This window comes from Culex pipiens, chromosome 2 (genome assembly GCF_016801865.2).
Source record: "Culex pipiens pallens isolate TS chromosome 2, TS_CPP_V2, whole genome shotgun sequence".
NCBI lineage: Eukaryota > Metazoa > Arthropoda > Insecta > Diptera > Culicidae > Culex > Culex pipiens.
The window spans coordinates 108,703,402-108,721,691 of record NC_068938.1 but is presented as its reverse complement, the minus strand read 5'-3'; the positions used below and the strand labels follow the sequence as shown (position 1 = coordinate 108,721,691).

At 36.9% G+C, this 18,290-nt stretch overlaps 2 protein-coding genes across 3 annotated transcripts in view; one reads left to right on the top strand and one right to left on the bottom strand.

Annotated features, from left to right (window-relative positions):
• Positions 1–2,526: 2,526 nt before the first annotated feature.
• Positions 2,527–18,290, bottom strand: part of LOC120415673 (aquaporin AQPAe.a) — a 29,003-nt gene continuing 13,239 nt past the window's right edge. Inside the window, exons 2-6 of one of the 2 annotated variants that reach the window (XM_039577256.2) lie at positions 13,318–13,422; positions 13,137–13,243; positions 3,233–3,667; positions 3,045–3,173; positions 2,527–2,797 (exon numbers count right to left, since the gene is read on the bottom strand). In XM_039577256.2, the coding sequence (XP_039433190.1) occupies positions 2,762–2,797; positions 3,045–3,173; positions 3,233–3,667; positions 13,137–13,243; positions 13,318–13,402 (792 nt within the window). In that variant the 5' untranslated portion in view covers positions 13,403–13,422 and the 3' untranslated portion in view covers positions 2,527–2,761. Of the gene's footprint in view, positions 2,798–2,926; positions 2,990–3,044; positions 3,174–3,232; positions 3,668–13,136; positions 13,244–13,317; positions 13,423–18,290 lie in introns of those variants that run through there. The other variant, XM_052707812.1, reaches the window with a different exon arrangement.
• LOC120415672 (galectin-6-like) lies at positions 6,822–8,581 on the top strand. The gene has a single exon (XM_039577255.2). It carries the CDS (start codon positions 7,080–7,082, stop codon positions 8,304–8,306), a length of 1,227 nt encoding a protein of 408 aa, XP_039433189.1. The 5' UTR covers positions 6,822–7,079; the 3' UTR covers positions 8,307–8,581.

Genomic DNA, 18,290 nt, shown 5'->3' with positions numbered 1-18,290 from the left:
CTGGTGGGACAAACTTCAAATGCGTTTTTCTCAGCATGCTGATTTTGCATAAGGGACATTTATGCGAACATGGGCAGTATAGTGACCAAATCCGTTTTTTCGGGTCAGTTTCGAAAAGGAGACATCCGAAGCCTTCATTTGAGATCAAGAGAATCGAATTTGGTCAAAAACTGGATTTTTTTTTTGCGATTTTTTAAAATTTGGAGTCGAAAAGGATCCCAATAACTTTTAAGTCACGTTTTGCCATCCTCACTGAGGTAAGGCTATAATCCTGCTCGAAAAATGAACTTTTGAAAAACAGCTCGTAGACCTATACTCATGTATACCTATCGACTCAGAATCGAAAACTGAGCAAATGTCTGTGTGTGTATGTGTGTGCGTATTCCCCTTAGTGCTCAAAATTCTTGCCACGTTTTTTCGGCACTTGCTGATCCAATTTGATTCAAACAAGTTGCATTCGATCCGTTTTGGCACTATTGAATTGTTTGAAGATCCGTAGTTCAAAAGTTATGTATAAAAAAGTGTCAGAGTTGACACTTTGAGTCACTTATCTATATGAAAACTATGGCCGGCTCCATCATCCGACCCATCGTTGGTTAGGTAATCAAAAGACATTTCCAATGAGTCCAAAACATTGAAGATTTGGCAACCCTGTCTCGAGATATGACCACTTAAGTGATATTTATGTACTTTTTTGATGCCGGATCTCACTTAAATGCATGTAAACTATGTCCGGATCCATCATCCGACCCATCGTTGGTTAGGTAATCAAAAGACCTTTCCAATGAGTCCAAAACATTGAATAACTGGCAACCTTGTCTCAAGTTATGACCACTTAAATGATATTTATGTACTTTTCTTAAGCCGGATCTCATTTAAATGTATGTAAACTATGTCCGGATCCACCATCCGACCCATCGTTGGTTAGATAATCAAAAGACCTTTCCAATGAGTCCATAACATGGAAGATCTGGCAACCCTGTCTCAAATTATGACCGCTTAAGTGATATTTATGTTTTTTTTTTATTGAAAAATAGATGGAATTTGAGTCACAAACCCATCATATTACTAAATGTTGGTGAAGTGAGGAAGGATCCAACCACATAGGTGGATTAAGTTAGTTTTTTTTATAGACTAGGGGTTGTCCCATGTTTATTTGTTTTGTAAAATGTGTATCCATACTACAGATTTAATGTCAGAAAATTTCGAGGTTCTAGCAGTCGTATAATAAAAGTTATGGAGAATTCAATTTTAAAAAGACCGATAAGGACCTCAATACCGTAGGAAGTCCTTACTTTGTATGGGAAAACGTTTTTTTTCATTGGTATTTTAAAAATCCTCCTTTACGTTATATTAAAATCGAACTCATATTCGGTTGCTTAAGAAGGAGTATAGTGAAGCACTATTTAGTAAATACAACCCATCTTCGATTATTCGAAGACCTCGGAAAAAAGTTCCCTTCGGATAATCGATTCACATTTCTTTACATTGTCTTGTTTTGGGTCGTTTAGCTCAAATATGAAATTAAATGCTCTAAAGTGTATTAGATTTTTTTAAATCCAAGATGTCGGTCAAAATAACGGTGATACAATATTGAGAAAATGCACATAACCAAGTAACAGGAAATCTACCACTCAAAATTGACAAAATTAGGGTCACAATTCGAATTTGATGTTAATGTTCGGATAATCAAACTTCGAATATTTGAGACTTCGGATAATCGACTGACTGAGTTGGTTTTATGATGCTAATGCTCGTACCTAATCACATGTTTGATAAAAATACCTTATATCGTTGTATCCAGATTATCACGAGTGATGCACGCCCGAAATTTCAAAATCGGCGTCATGGCATGGCACCCATGGCACACTATTTTTGTAATGTTGGTACCACTGAGTGTTCTGACATTTTGGGCGTGCACCATTCGAGACGCCATCTTCGCTTAAAAATCTGGAACAGCCCGAAAAAACTAAAAAAAATGTCCCTATTTTGGGTCTATTGTTCCGCGAATCCGACCTTCAATGTGTCTATTTTCGACCTACCTTTTTTAATGCTTTCCATTTATTTAAACTTTTATTCAATTAATGAATTATTCGCTTTGGCTCTCATTTATTTTCTTTTTTTAAACTGAAATTTGTGTCATTAGCAGGTCTATGTTAAGGCTGCCATTTTAATGAAACCAAAACATTACCAACACTACTAAAAACCAGAAATTTTCGACAGGGGCTACTCACAAATACTAACGCATGAACTAGTTCCAGACAGGGGCTACTCACGAATACAACTGCGTGGGCTAGTAAGGTTTTGGTGACGGACGAGTCTACTGTCACTTTGTTCTTTGTTTCATTAGGTACCAGAAAAACATTTGCCATGTTGACTGCAATCTTTAATGCATATTTGAAGATAAATTGTAACATTTTCAGGGTCATATTTGCAATCAGTGACCCAAAAAAATACTCAATTTTTTTTTCTCCGTCGACCCTAATGGCATATAAATTGGTGATATTTAAACAGAACAATCAATACTTTTATTAATTTTAAAGTAATTTATTCGTGCATCTTAGCCTAACAAGTTATAAAAAGGGTGAAATATGCTTTGATTGTTTTCGCATGAAGACAAGTTGACATTATTTTAACATAAATAAAGTTTAGATTCTCAGCTTAGTTACTGCGACTAAGGTGTAATCAAAATACTAACTGAAAATATTCGATTAATGAATATTCGTCTAACAAGTAAAATCAAATGATGAGTTCGATGCGACTAGGCCATATCATGTTTACCATCCAGGCGTTTTAGCTGAAAAGAGAAAAGGTAGGAACATTGTTTAGCAATTTATTAGTTACAAAGGATGAGGAATGTTGGTTTGTAAACAATACAACATAAATCTACAATGGTTTTAAATGACGGTTGGACACGAAACACACTGAAATACCTACTCAATCATGCATCATCATCGATATATCTCAACTTGATGTTGATTTTAAAACCCTAAATAACAAGCTCTTAAACAGATGAAACATTTTCAACTCGGTAATCAACTAACCTCCTTCTCGTCAGCAACGGCACGGTAACGCTCCGAGGCAGAGATGGCTTCCGAAGGGGCAGCCTTGAACACTTGGCTGTAGAGCAGAGCGGCACAAACGCCTCCGAGAATCGGACCGGCCCAGTACACCTAAAATTGTTGAAAGATGGTTAAATTTTATTATGATTAAAAAAAGTCAATAAAATTACCCAATGCTGGTTCCAGTTCTCGTTGATGAGGGCAGTTCCGAACGAGCGGGCCGGGTTCATACTGGCACCGGTGTACTCCACCACACCCAGGTGGCCCAGCGTTACGGTGAGACCGATGGCCAGCGGGGCCACGAACCGCGAGTCCGGTTTGTTCTCATCGCACACGCCAAACACGCACAGCACCAGGATGAAACCGAGGAAGAACTCGATGCCCAGTCCCTGCATGTCCTGGACGTGCTCCTTGAGGCCGGTGTGTCCCAGCCCATTCTGGTACGCTTCCGGCAGCAGAGCCTTGAGGGCGGCCGTCCCGGCAACGGCTCCGGCACACTGCGCGACCACGTACAGTCCGGCGCGTACGAGGCTCACCTTGCCGGCAGCGAGCAGACCGGCGGTGACCGCTGGGTTGATGTGACCGCCGCTGATGTGGCCAATGGACTGGAAGTGAGGAAAAAGGCGGTTTTTGTGATTATGCTTTGTTTTATGAATTATATGAACTTCTTTTAACAACTTGCATCCTGTGAAGTAAAAATTTGTAAAAAAAAGTATTTGGGGATATAAGCTAGCACTTAGCCACAGATAAATCAGTACCAATAAAGGTTTCATCAAGGACGGATCTAGAAAAAGCTCAACCAGCCTTACAAAAAAAAAATCCAAACCGGTCGCATTCGACTCGGTTTCGGGTTCCATAGATCACAGTTTCAAAGAGTTTTTAAATTCGATACATAGTTCAAAAAATATTCATAAAGATGTGATTTTGCAATCAGTCTAATGTTAAAAAGTTGTGGTTTGGTTGAGCGTTTTAGCAGAATGCACTGCCGTTCTACGCATAATTGTCCCATGTTCAAAAAAGTGCAACTGAGAAAAACGCGATTGAAATTTTTCGATCGATTTCTGTGTTTCTAATTGTCCCGTGGGTTCTTCTTCGTCCTATGTGGCCCCATAGCCCCAGTTAGTAGTTTATCACTCTTATTTATGATCCTCTTGCTATACAGTATGTAAACAAGACTCAATGCTTCGTATAACTAATGATTCCGTGAAAGAAAATACTTGATGGGACAATTATGCGTAGAAGTTTAACGATGGGACAAACAGACTTGGTGTTGTTTTTGATGAGTTTCCGAACAAAGTACTAGATTTTATGGGTTTTTCGAAAAGTATACGACAAAAAAAAAAACGAAACTATTGGCACTACGCCCCCCGGGGCATGGCCTTCCTCTAACGTGGGATTTCTGCTCCAGCGCCTCTGACGAGACAGGAGAAACCGGGACCGACGTTTTACTTCACCATCCGATAGAAGCTCAGTGGATAAGGCGGGAATCGAACCCGCGTCTCATAGCATCATCGGGATCGGCAGCCGAAGCCGCTACCCCTGCGCCACGAGACCCACTACGACAAACTAAACTTTAAAAATGTCAAAAGGTCAAAATCGTCAAAAAATGACATGGGACAATTATGCTTAGAACGGCAGTGCATTACTATCAATACAAAGAAACGAGTACATTCCTTATATATATAATCCTTATATCCTTATAATATATACCAGAATTAAAAGGAACAACTCGTCTCTTTGTATTCATAGTTAGAAAAGTGACCTGAAATAGGCCCAAATACCAACATATTATACGTCGTTAGATAGGTAAATAAAACAGTTCAAAGCATGGAGATCTGGCAACCCTGTCTCAAGTTATAACCACTTAACTGCCCCTGATTACATAAATGTCCCATATGCATTTTCATCACTTTTGAGTTATTGATACAGTATGGTTCCAAATCGTGTGCTCTTTCAGAAAAGCTTAAAACATCCAGTAACAGTTCTAGAAATCAAGAGGCAATCCAGTTTTTCTCGTGAAAACTTTACATGTAGCCTTATGTGTGGGACAAACTTGTCTTGCGTTTTTCTCAGCTTACTCTTTTTGCATATGGGACTTTTATACGAACATGGGCAGTTAATTGATATTTATATACATTTCAAAGACGGATCTCACTTATTTGCATGAAAATTATGTCCGGATCCATCATCCGACCCATCTTTGGATAGATTAGTCGGAAGTCCTTCCCTGCGAGTCCAAAAGCTTGAAGATTTGGCACCTTTAAGTTATGACCGTTATGACCATTTAGGTGTTATTTATGTACTTTTTTGAAACTGGATCTTTTTTGTTTTAGTTTGTCCAATACCAAAGCCAAGTTTTGTGTCAGATGGCAATTATTTCCGGATCTTACAAATTATTGTAAGGAGTGACGATGTTTGGAAAATAGTAAGGCCATTATAAATTTTATTTCAGGTTTTTGTCCCCTCCTTCAAAGTTTGCCCAAAAAATCAGGGGTCAGGAAAAAAATACTTAAATTGAAATTCATTGAAAAACTTGTAAAATCTGTTGTAAACTATTTTTTATACATTGTAAACGTTTATTTATGATTTGTTAAACAAATGTCCCTTTTTTATTGATTTTACAAATTCAGAATTTAGGGACTACAGTTTAGGGAAACGAAATATTTTCATAAATTCATTGATATTTTGCATTTTTTTTAAAGTAGCAGAACTGTAATAATGTATAAAGCCTAGCATAAAGCATTTTGCGATACTTTTTGTTTCGATGTTTTGAAAATTGTTTTTTTTATTTGTTTGTCTCCCCCGCTATTCCAGAGCAAAAAATGTGAAAAACAAGCAAAAAATTGAAAAGGTGACTGTGAAAACATGAAAAAAATAGATGGGCAAAACGTAATGATAGCAGGTAGTAGAAGTGGCCAAATACTACCAAAAATAAAGATAAACTAAACAAGATAAATGCAAATTAAAACACTTAAAAATAAAACAAGAAAAACATAAAACAAGAGAAGTAATTTTTTTGGAGAACAAAAGTATTTGAAAAAAATGGAGGGTAGAGGGTTAAAATGGATTTTTAAATCAAATTTGAAAAACTATCTTTACTGCTCGTTCTAGGGAGACCTTAGTTGATCAATCGTAAAATGCTGTCTTGTCAATTTATTTTTATTGCATTAAAATAAAAAAAAAGTTATCAAAAATTGGTTTAAACTTTTTTTTTGTTACCGTTGTACATCAAAGTTGACATATTTCCTTTTCCATAAACATCACAGTTAAAAATCTATTGGTAAAATTGCATGTAAAAGCACGCACACTACCTTTGCACAGGCAGAATGTAAAGAATCTACGGAGGGGTCTGCACATCAGCTCCTACGGCTTTCAGACCATTGGAAAGTAGTAAAGGCTACATATTTCTGCGTGTAACATTACATAAAATTTCATCAACAACAAAATTGTTTCCCAGTGGCGTTTTACATGAAGCTTATTTTTTAACGGTAAACAATTGAGAATTTACTGAAAATTCATATATAGTTTGAGAGCTTCATTGTTAAGATGCGCAAATGCTACGTATTCATTAATGTATCTTCAATTAAGTAAGATTGAGTAGAATAATATAATTTTCCTATTTGCAACGATTCATTTAAATTCAAGCTTCCTTCGCCTAAACCTCTTCTCCTCTACAGTTTATCCCTCATCGTTTGTGTTTTGTTGGATGGAAAATATAAAGTTAGAATAGAAGAGAACAGGGAAAGCAAAAGTTGTAAACAGAGAGTGTACAGCATGATACGCAAACAAACCACCCAATAAAAACAGAAGCAAAAGTAACCCCACAAACCAAAGTATTAAAAGTCAGATCACACATTACTACCGTTTCGAGCTGTGTGCCTGCACTGTGTGTGTTGGTTTGGTTAGTTTTGCAAATTGCATTATCAAATGAATGGAGCTCCACAACCGTAGTGGTGGTGTGTAAGGTTTCGCGTGTGTGGGAAATGCCCTCCCCACTGTCGCTGCTGCTTGAACTAGATGGCAGTACTCGCTTATCTGCTGCTCAGTGTTGGTGAAGAGCTGGTTGAAGTGTCCCAGGTATTGCTGCGCTCGGGTGGTTCCTTCTCGGAATGTAAAGCTCACCTGTGGGACCGGAGACGAGAGCAGCTATTCCAGTACTATATCGCTCAGTACGAGGCCGTAGAAAAGAAGACTGCATCAACGATGTCTACCGAATCGATAGACAGCTGCGACTATGCGTATCAGGAGGACTTTGAGGGGCCGAATTCGCCCGGATCGGTGAGCTTGGACAAGAGCAACTCAACGACGGAGGTGGCTTATTTGCTGGAGAACATCACAGAAGTCTCGCCAGGGTTGAGCTTCCTGATAAGTGGCAATATTCTGCTGACGTGCGAACGATTTTCGATCAATTTGATGCTCAAAAACTCCGACTTGGCGTTGCATTTCAACCCACGACTGCCGCAGAACTACATCGTCCGAAATTGCCGCGTCAAGGGCGTTTGGGGGAAGGAGGAGGTGGCCTCGCCGCTGTCGTTCAATCTACACCGTGGCAAGAAGTTCAAGGTTCACATCCTGGTTACGGACAAGGAGTTTCTGATGTGTGTCAACGATCGGCACTTCAACTCCTTCAAGCATCGACTGCCTTACAAGAAGATCTGCGCGCTGGAGGTAAAAGGCGACGTCAAAGATGTCAACGTCGAGCAGCTGTACACGGAAAGGTATCCGGACATCCAACTGGACGCAATCAAACAAATCTCCCGCGAACAGTTCGTGCTTGCTCCCCTGTCGGACGCCACAAACCACTTCAAACTGATGCCTTACACGGGTCGGCTGGAGCAGCCGTTCACCAACGGGAAGAATCTCCACATTCGAGGCCGCATAAAACTTCTGCCCCACTCGTTCTTCGTGAATCTCCAAACGAATCACCTGGTGTGGCCTCACCCCAACATCCCGTTCCATCTGAATCCACGCTTTGGCAACGTCGGCGGCAAGCACGTCATCTGCCGGAACTCGTGGACCAACGGCAAGTGGGACCGCGAGGAACGGTCGGAGAACATTACCGACTTTATGCCCGGCAAGACGTTCCATCTTAAAATCGCCTGCACCGACATCAGCTACCAGGTCTATCTGAACGAGAAGCTCATCGCGGAGTTCATCTTTCGGGACAACCCGGCGCTGGTCGAGACCGTGTACATTCAGGGCGACATTAAGGTGTTTGATGTGGTGTTGGAATCGGCTTATTGAACCACACTCCCCCAGAAATCAATTAATACTAGTAAGGCTTTAAACGAAGAACAATAATTCATTGGTGGAATCTATTTACTCTCTAGGTTGTAGGCTTGCGCAGCTTTGTGCGCTGTTTTGTTTTTCTCCTGCGCAACAACTAACAATTAACCACAAATTTGTTCGATGTCATTAGTGTACTAGAAGAATTTGCTGTACTGATGAGAATGTTAAATAGGCATTGTGTTATGCAGAAATACAGAAATATTATTGCAACGCAAAAAAAGCAAAATCAATCATCGTGTTTTATTTTTCCTTCCAAATCGTTCAACTGTTTGGGTCGTTATCAGGGTGTAAATTGAAGTGGTTCTTCGCTGTTTTTATCTCCAGCAATGAATCATCTGTAGATTGCTTGCTGGTATACATATGAGTAGGGTTAGTGAAATTTCACGATTTCGCGGACAGCGTGAAATCCGCGAAATTTGGCTTTTTCCGCGAAATCCCGTGAAATTTTATGTTTGTGTGAAACTGTAACGATTTTTCTCAAAATAATTTATCAAACTCAAATAGGAATAAAAATAATCTTATGAACTACTATAGAATTAAGTGGGTGAATATCCTGGTTTAAAAACTGATCTAGGGTTAGTGATTTTCAACGATTTCGTAGACGGTGTGAAATTCGTGAAATTTATCAATTTTCTCAAATATTTTTTTTCAAATAGCAACATAATAAATATTTCATCCATAAAGACTATTTAAGTAAATTTTATTAGTTTTCAATTGAAAAGCTTGATATGAACCATTTGAAGAATTGTTCAGATTTTTCAGTTTTTTTAGAAACTAACTAAATTTAGTAATATTTTAATGCTATTTTATTTCAAAGATATAGTTTAAAAAGAAATTAAAATAATCGAGCTTTGTTTTATTCAAAATAATATGAAAAGTATTTCTAGAGTTTTTTTTTAAGATCCAATAAGCTATTGTGTTTCATATGTTTATAGGACCTTTTCAAATAAAACTCTGGATTTTTTTCTTTGAAACCACCTTTTAAAAACATTTAATTTTTTTCTGAGTTTAATTTTAACGATATTTGATTATTTGTGTGGATGATTCCCGTAAAAGTTCAAAAATATTTTTTTTTCTCATTTTGAAAAACAAAATTCGATTCCGCTGCAAATTATATTATTATTGATTATTGATTTTATTTTTTTAAGTGAGATGAAAACCTTGAAAATTAAAAAAACGTCGTAGACAATTCAAATTATTTTACTCATTTTGGCTGGACACGATTGTTAAATCTTGCTTTGATATGAAATTCAATAAAATGTAAAATGATAAAACAGAAGCAAATCAGCGAAAACTTTTTAGCTTTATTAGTCGAATATTAAAAAAGCAGTTCAGTAAATGAGCATACATATGCCCTAAATTTGGTTCAAAATATATATAGAGCCCATCCCTAAACCAGGTGGAAACATTTTTGAAAATTAGGAGATTTTTTTTGTCACGTTCAAATTTAGTGAAGATTTTTTTTTAGTTTATTGAAGAATAAAATATAATGAAGCAGAAAAAGTAGTTTCTGTGATTTAAACGTCAGATTTTGAGAGTTATTATAATTTTTTTCACGTTGCGTGAAACTTGGTGTTTTAAAATTTAGGTCTCCTTGAAATTTGCAATTTTCGAGCGTGAAAAATCACTAAGCCTACATATGAGGATCTGTTTTCGTCACGTGGTTCGCTGGACAGAATACGCCTTCAGTTATGCATAAAAATCTAGTGAAAGCGTAAAACATCGCGATGTTGAGATCATTTGAGTTATTTTAGAAAGTGTGTTTGTACAACATGTGGTCAATTATTGCGGTTTTGTTCGGAGATGATTATCAACAATTTCTGAGTACAATGTGTAAAATACTCATAGTGACATTCCCAGAAAAATGATCTGAGTGTAATATTTTAAATAAAGAACTTTCGTTTGATCGCGTTCCTTCTAATCAAAGTTTTAAATTCACGTTTTTTTTACCAAAAACTAATAATGGTGTACAGTTTGACCTATGATTTTGAATCTTGAAGTAAATATTTTTTAAATGTTTTTGAGTTGCATATTTAGCAAATTTAATTACATAGTCTTCAACAGATCACTCTCGCTGCCCGAAAGCTGTATAAAAGTTGGAAGTTTAATAAAATTTTATGTTTAAATTTCAGTTTAAATTTAGATAAACGTAACCGCTCGAGTCATCCAAGTTTTTACCACTCACACCTACACTAATTTCTTTTAAACATCCCCCTCCCGATCCTCTATAACTTCCGTTGGTGTTCATTTTGTATGCAATATTAGTTCGGCCACTACCCTTTTTTCCACAAGAAACCGGACTTGGATTGACTTGAGGCTGCGTCCCTCACCTTGCTCAGTAAAACGAAGATATAATATTGTTCTAAATGTACTTAAAACATATTTGTTATTTCAAGAACAATTTTTCATTTCAATATTTAGAAAAACATAGAATTGATATTTATGTCTTTTTATGTCGAGAAAAATAATGAGAAAGTTAAAAAAAATGTAACAGATAATGCCCTGATATTTCTTTCAGGATTCTAGCAGTTTTTATCTATTTTATTTTCATTTTCGTCACGAAATATAATTAAAAATGATCCGGCCGCCACAGCTTCCGGTAAACCAATTTTGGCCCGCAGGAGCACCCCTGCTTTAATCCTTTCCACTCTTCAACAGTCTGGTAGCCGTGTGAGCCAAGGCGCAGTCCTATCTAGTGCTAGACTTGTACATGTATAGTGTGTAATATTAAGTGACTTTTCTGGTTGCTTTTGCATGCGATTTTACCACCGGTTTGGTTGGTTATGACTTTCACAGGTAAAAAAGTAATGTTATCAGTGCACGATATAAAAATTCAGTTTAATTCCAATAAAAAAACAAATAAATTTAATTTTCATAAAAATTGCTCGCTGTTGACAGAATGGCTCATCTACGTTTAAGTTGCATATTTATTTGGCATCATAGTCATTGCTGATGATCTAATCTATTGACATATTTTTAAGCTCCTTGGATATGTACAATAAATGTTCTCAGTGAGTTGCTTGTACAATCAACTTAATTCCAGTTTCTTAGAACTAACATCATGCAACATCAACAAGTTCGCGAAATTATAAAAACCCATTTCTGATTCCTTTTTTTCATTTTAATGCAAACAAATAAATTGACAAGACAACATTTTTTCGGTGGATCAACTATGATCTCCTTGGAACGAGCTGTAAAGTAGCACCTTTTCTGTCAAGAAGGGCCGGTTTAAAATGGTTTAAAAAACAATTTTAATCCTTTGTGCTCGTACAAAGGCTCAATGTACTCAAAAAATAAGCTTTATCGTTTTGGACAATAATATCACAAAATGAGGCTTTCTTTTAGGACTCAATTCAACTTTCATTTCAAATTTATTTGAGGGCTGTAATCAATGCCAAAATTAAATGAAATTGAAATATAAGTTTACCAAAAATCTAAACATTTCATAGGCCTTCTAAGCAACGGGAAAGCCAAGCAGAAATTTATGGTTTTGATTTCCTTAAATTCTAGCAAATTGTTATACAAAATATCGATTGTTTTGATGCCATTCACTAAAATTTTAGTCCAAATACGTGCGGTGTATAAGCGGAAACGAGTATCCAGAATTCAAAGCAAAATTGTCCGGATTTATGAATTAGCTTTTATCAGTGTCCGGGAATCGAAGAACAACAAGTTATTTTATTTTGAAAATTCTGATGATTTTTTTCAGAAAATACATATTTTGCATACATTTGAAATTCGGAGGCGCATCATCGCTGGAAGTCGGTCTTCACAAGAGCCTAAGGTCCCGGAAATTCTCCCTACATACGAAGTGTTCCATCTACAAGTCGCTGATAAGACCGGGCGTCCTCTACGGGCACTAGACGTGGACAATGCTCGATGAGGACTTACGATCGCTAAGCGTCTTCGAACGTCGAGTGCTAAGGACCATCTTTGGCGACGTATATGAGAACGACGGATGGAGGCGGAGAATGAACCACGAACTTGCACAACTCTACAACGAACCAAGCATCCGGCAGGTCGCGAAGGCTGGCCGGTTGTAGAGGGCGGGTAATGTTACAAGGATGCCGGAACGAGCCGAGCAATTGAGCCAACGGAACCAGAAGATCATTCCTGCGAAGTTGTTGTTTGCGTCGGAGCCGGTAGGAACAAGACGTAGGGGGGTGCAACGTGCGAGGTGGGTGGACCAAGTGGAGAGCGACTTAGAAAGTGTGGATGCACCGCTAAATTGGAGACATGCAGCTATGGACCAAGCTTGTTGGCGGAGAATCGTGCAGCAGGCCAAGCTTATGGTGTAGCGCCAATAAAAGTAAAGTAAGTAAGCATACATATTTTTTACGCATTGTAATCGATTGAAAGCCCTTGGAGACGTTTGTTAGTTTGATTGTTTAACAATGTTAATCTATACTAAACTTTTAATAGACATTACACCGTCTTTTCAGACTGAATTTACTAACTAAACGGGACAAACACAGAACACCCAGAGGAGATGAGCGGGAATCGAACCCGGGCCCCTTAGCACACATGAGGGATCGGCAGCCTAAGCCGCTAACCACCGCGCCACGGGGTCCTCATCTCCATTCCATTCCATTCCATTCTCAAATAATTCTCAAATAGTTAATAACAACATTCTGAACTTAAGTGAATGTAATTGGGTGTAATGTTTGCATTCCTACTGGAAAGGGCCACTTTGTTTGAAAAGCCGTATTTGTTCTGCGCTCTATTTACTCCCGTACAACAACTATTTTTATACCTAGCAGTTCTAAACCGCGCTGTTTGTCTTACCATTACGACCATAAACACGCTGAGTCCGAACGCCAGCGAGATGAGTGTTTTGTCACCGGCCGCGTGGGTGCAGGCCGCACATCCGAAGAAGTTCAGGATGAAGATTCCTAATGATGGATTGAATCAATATATTAGCATTTTGGCTTGCCTACAAAAAGGCAGACACTCAATCAATACTTGCCAACAAATTCCGCCAAAACCGCCTTCCAGATGTTGGTGGACTTGCCCGAAAGCTCGTCCATGCCCAGCTTGTACGACGTACCCATTGTGGACGGTTGGGGATTGTCTGGAATAGTAGAAGATATGACGAAGTTAATCATTAAAATCGCGTTACAGGATTTAATGGTGGTTTAATTTGTCTGACAGCAAAAATAACATCCCGCTGAAGCACGCGGGAGAAGATGAGCTTAGCATTAAATCATTATATTTATAGTCAAAAGTGCCATTCTGTTGAAGATGATTCCTCAACCGGTCACGTGGTTTGGAATCTGAAAACAGGAATTTTCACCACAAATTGACGTAATAGGATACGTCAGAAACTATCCAGAATCGGATATTTTTGTCTTATTTGCTTTATCACTCAGGATCACTTCTTGTTCCATGGAACGAAAAGGGTTGCTAATCTTTGGCGTATAGGACAAATACGCGGTAAGCTGAACTGAAGATGATGAATTGTCGTGATTAATTTATTTTGCTGTGGTTGATGCTGTTGTGAGAAATTTGATATTGGAAGATTTGGTTTGCAAATGAGCTGAATCTTATAATTTCACGAGTTTTTGAGAACTAAATCTTACTCGAAGTGTTATCTTCACAGCAGAATTGTGCTAAATTAAATAATTATGATAAAATGCCGAGCCATTTATGATCTCATCTCAATCAAAGATATGTTCTCACAACAGACAATCATCGCGGTTGATGATACTTAAGTACTATCAATCATACTCGCAGGGTGTCACTCATAAATTCATTAGCGACATTAGCAAAGCCGCTCTGCCGAGGCGTATCTCGAGATCACTTAACACGTGTTTTTCAATTAAAAGCAAATGTTTACTTTTTCATGACACAACTTATTTACTTTACAACAACTTTTATTCATATCGAATGACCCCAACTTTTTCAAGCTCAATTTGAGAAGGATTTAGCTATTTTTTTCTTTGCATCAACCACCTCCACCAACTTAATTATAATGATTCGTGCGTATTTTTGCGCACATTGTCCAGGCTCAATGGCGCAGACTGACTGTCGCGACTTGAGCAAAATTAATATCTTTCGATTTGCGGCGTTGAAGTTAGGCTAGATTATTTATCGCCTCCGGCGTGGTGGAGGATGCCAACGTGCGTGCGTGCGCCTGCCTGAAGTTGGATCTAATTTGCATCGGCGAAAGGTAAAGTCGAGTTGGCTTATAAATAAGAGTCCCGGCGTGCAATGTCGTCAAGCGTCGATATCGATGCACTTTGGCTCTTCTCACCTTCACACGAATCGTTTACGGAGTTTGCTGCTACCTGTTTGGAGAAAATTTATGTTTGCGGGTCGGTGAAGGATATGTCAGCAGGTGATTGAAGGAGAATATTGTTCGATTAGGTTTAACATTTTAACCCAATTTTGTTTTAGCTTGCTAAGCTTAACTTTTTCTTAGTAATTTCACTTCTTTTATGTTGTTTTTCAAAAATAACATTTTATTCCTTGCTGAGAAAAAGTTGCATGTATTTTTTTTAAATGCAACGGAATCGACACCTTATAATGTTACGCCTCCCGGGTCTCCTTTATTCACACATAGAATGTTTTACGCCCGCCTCAGGATTCGAACCGGCAACATCTGGATTGTGAGTCCACACAGTAAAAAATAATGTAAATTTGGAAGGTTGAATATTACCGATTTTATGATGTAATTTTACCATGATTTTTTTTTCTGTGCAATGTGCGGTCCGATTAATCCACACAGACATACTAAATGCAACAAAATTTCTATTTTTTTTCAAAATTAGCAAATTGCTTTAACGCATTCAAAGTTTGTACACAGCAATTTTTAGAGTACATAAGTTATAAAACGTCAATTGTAGAAGGGGAGATATTTCGCCAAATTAATGACACCGATGTGGTTAGTTTGACTGTCCAAAAAGTCCCCCAGAGCCTCACACACGAGGTACTGAGGTTTTGCTTATTGAGCATTAATCGAGCTACTTGCTTTAATCGCGGCGAGGTAAACGAAGTTTAGCTTTTTTCGCAGTTTGGGTTACTGTTGTCGGCTGTGCAGACTATGTTGGTGGCGTCGATCAATTATGCGGAAAGCAATTTCCGTAACTCATATCGTATTCAATTATCTGCGGATATTCGATTATCTGAAGGGTTATAAAGAAATTTCGGAGAATTGATTTATCATACATTTTCAAAGCATTATTATTTTGAAAAATAAAGGCTTCGAATTATTCGTGAGGCTATATCTCAGAAAATAATTGGCCGTCCCAGAGTCCCAGAGAGAAAGTTAAAGGAAATTTTCTCAACTTTTCAAACATATTTTATCAGAGGTGTTTTTCTTTCAAGAATTATTTTCTAAACTAAAAAAAAAATTGCTTAATCCACCCTTAGGTGGTTGGTGCCTTCCTCAGATTTAAAGAGTAATGCTATCCAAAATAGTATCAAAAGGGCGGACCTTTAAGTGTTCTAACAATTTGACTCATTATTCAAACTATCAGTTTTTGAATGGATCGAATGAGGCCAAAACAGATAAAATCGGTTGATCCAGTGCCGAGATAACCCAGTGCAAATTTGTTGATCAACATCTCACCACACACAGACATTTGCTCAGAATTTGATTCTGAGTCGATGAAGGGTGAAGGCTGATCTAGCAGGTCAAATTAAGAATTTAATTTTTCGAGTGATTTTATAGCCTTTTCTCAGTGAGGTGAGAAAGGCAAAAACAAAAATGTATATTTGAACGTAGCTATAACCTATAAACGGTACGTTTTATCAAATAAATTGTAATAAGTACTTTTCGATTTTAAATTCGATGTTGCCTTAAAATTGCCCAGATTAAAAAAAAAACGAAATAAAAAAAAAACAACTCTGGGAATTCAACTTTTAGTCATACAAATTTGAAAAAAAAATTCCGGGTACAATTTTTTTCTGAGAAGTCCTAATCATAACCTATAACTTTGCCCAAGACACCAAATCGATCTGCAACAGTTGAATACAGTGTGATACGGACTCCAAAAGGCTAAATTTATGGAAAAATATTGTTTTAAGCATGACCTGACTAATTAAATATTGGGTTACAGTAGAAATTTTGATTTTTTTTTTACATTTATCAAGGAGGAATGGTAAGGCAAAGGTAGAGACGACTGGTGTAAATGGACTTTCACTCTTTTAGGATAGAAATATGTTTATTTAATCTGCTCTAAAATGTTAAAAATACACCAAATTGGTACATACGTAGCGCCTGAAATGACGAAGACATTTTTTTAAAAATAAAACGCTCTAGCACAAAGCACAATAATGGCTCTAAAAACCATTAAAAATGGAAGAAATCACAGGCCATAATTGCAATGAAAAAGTGTGGTTAAATGAATTATACACTAGTACAGTCTAGAATCGATTATCTGAATTGTAAGGAAGTGAAAATTATTGGATAATATTAACAAACAAAAAAAAGGCACGTTTTGCTCTTATTTTGAATTTAATAAGGTGTACCATCGTAACAAATAAAATAAGAATTTACAAATTTTTGACTTCTCGAAAAAAAATGTTTTCTTTCCAGAAAAAAAGTACTAACTTTGTTTAATGCAGCTATTTTTTTAGAACAGGCATTCTGGAAATCACTAGCCATTTTTTAAAATTATTGAAATTCCTTAAACACTACCATTGTGAGCAATTCTCTACCAAAACCGGAAATGGATTTTATTTGTATTTTTTGATTTGGCTCAAACTTTGTGGGGGCCTTCCCTATGACCAAAGAAGCCATTTTGCATCATTAGTTTGTCCATATAAATTTCCATACAAATTTGGCAGCTGTTCATACAAAAATGGTACGTAAATATTCGAAAATCTGTAACTTTTGAAGGAATTTTTTGATCAATTTGGTGTCTTCGGCAAAGTTGTAGGTATTGTTAAGGACTATTAAGAAAAAAATAGGTACACGGAAAAAAAATTTTTCCGATTTTTTTATTAACTTTTTTTTCACAAAAACTCAAATTCCCAAAATACGTATTTTTTGATTTTCGAGATTTTTTGATATGTTTTAGGGGACAAAAATCCGCAACTTTTGAGCTATAGAGAAACATGGTCAAAAAATCTGCCGCCGAGTTATGATTTTTTGAAAAACTGGTGATTTTTGGAAAAAATCGAAATTTCATACATAAAATTTTTAGGACCTCATTTTTTTATGCAAAATTGAATTTGCAATCGAAAAGTACTTTACAGATTTTTTGATAAAGGGCCCCGTTTTCAAGATATAGCCACCGAAAGTTTGATTTTAGCGAAATATTTGCAGTTTTTCAATTTTTAAAAATAGTGACCATGAGTGACCATTTCTAAAAATATTTTTTTTGAAAAGTTCAGAAAATTTGCTATAAAATTGTCTAAGAGACATTGAAGATTGGACCTCGGGTTGCTGAGATACAGCGGCTTAAAGGAAAAGAAACTCGAAAATTGAAGTTTTCTAAGTCTCACCCAAACAGCCCACCATTTTCTAATGACGATATCTCAGCAATTAATGGTCCGATTTTCAATGTTAATACATGAAACATTCGTGAAATTTTTCGATCTTTTCGAAAAAAATATTTTGAAAAAAATAAAATCAATACTAGCATTTTAAATGGGCATAATATTCAAAGTTTGGCCCTTTTAAAATGTTAGTCTTGATTTAATTTTTTTTAAATATTTTTTTCGAAAAGATCGGAAAATTTCACGAATGTTTCATGTATTAACATTGAAAATCGGACCATTAATTGCTGAGATATCGTTATTAGAAAATGGTGGGCTGTTTGGGTGAGACTTAGAAAACTTCAATTTTCGTGTTTCTTTTTCTTTAAGCCGCTGTATCTCAGCAATCAGAGGTCCAATCTTCAATGTCTCTAAGACAATTTTATAGCAAATTTTCTGAACTTTTCAAAAAAAATATTTTTAGAAATGGTCACTCATGGTCACTATTTTTAAAAA

Bases quoted from the DNA above. Each gene is read 5' to 3' on its own strand.
- LOC120415672 (XM_039577255.2), top strand. From the start codon at position 7,080: ATGGCAGTACTCGCTTATCTGCTGCTCAGTGTTGGTGAAGAGCTGGTT.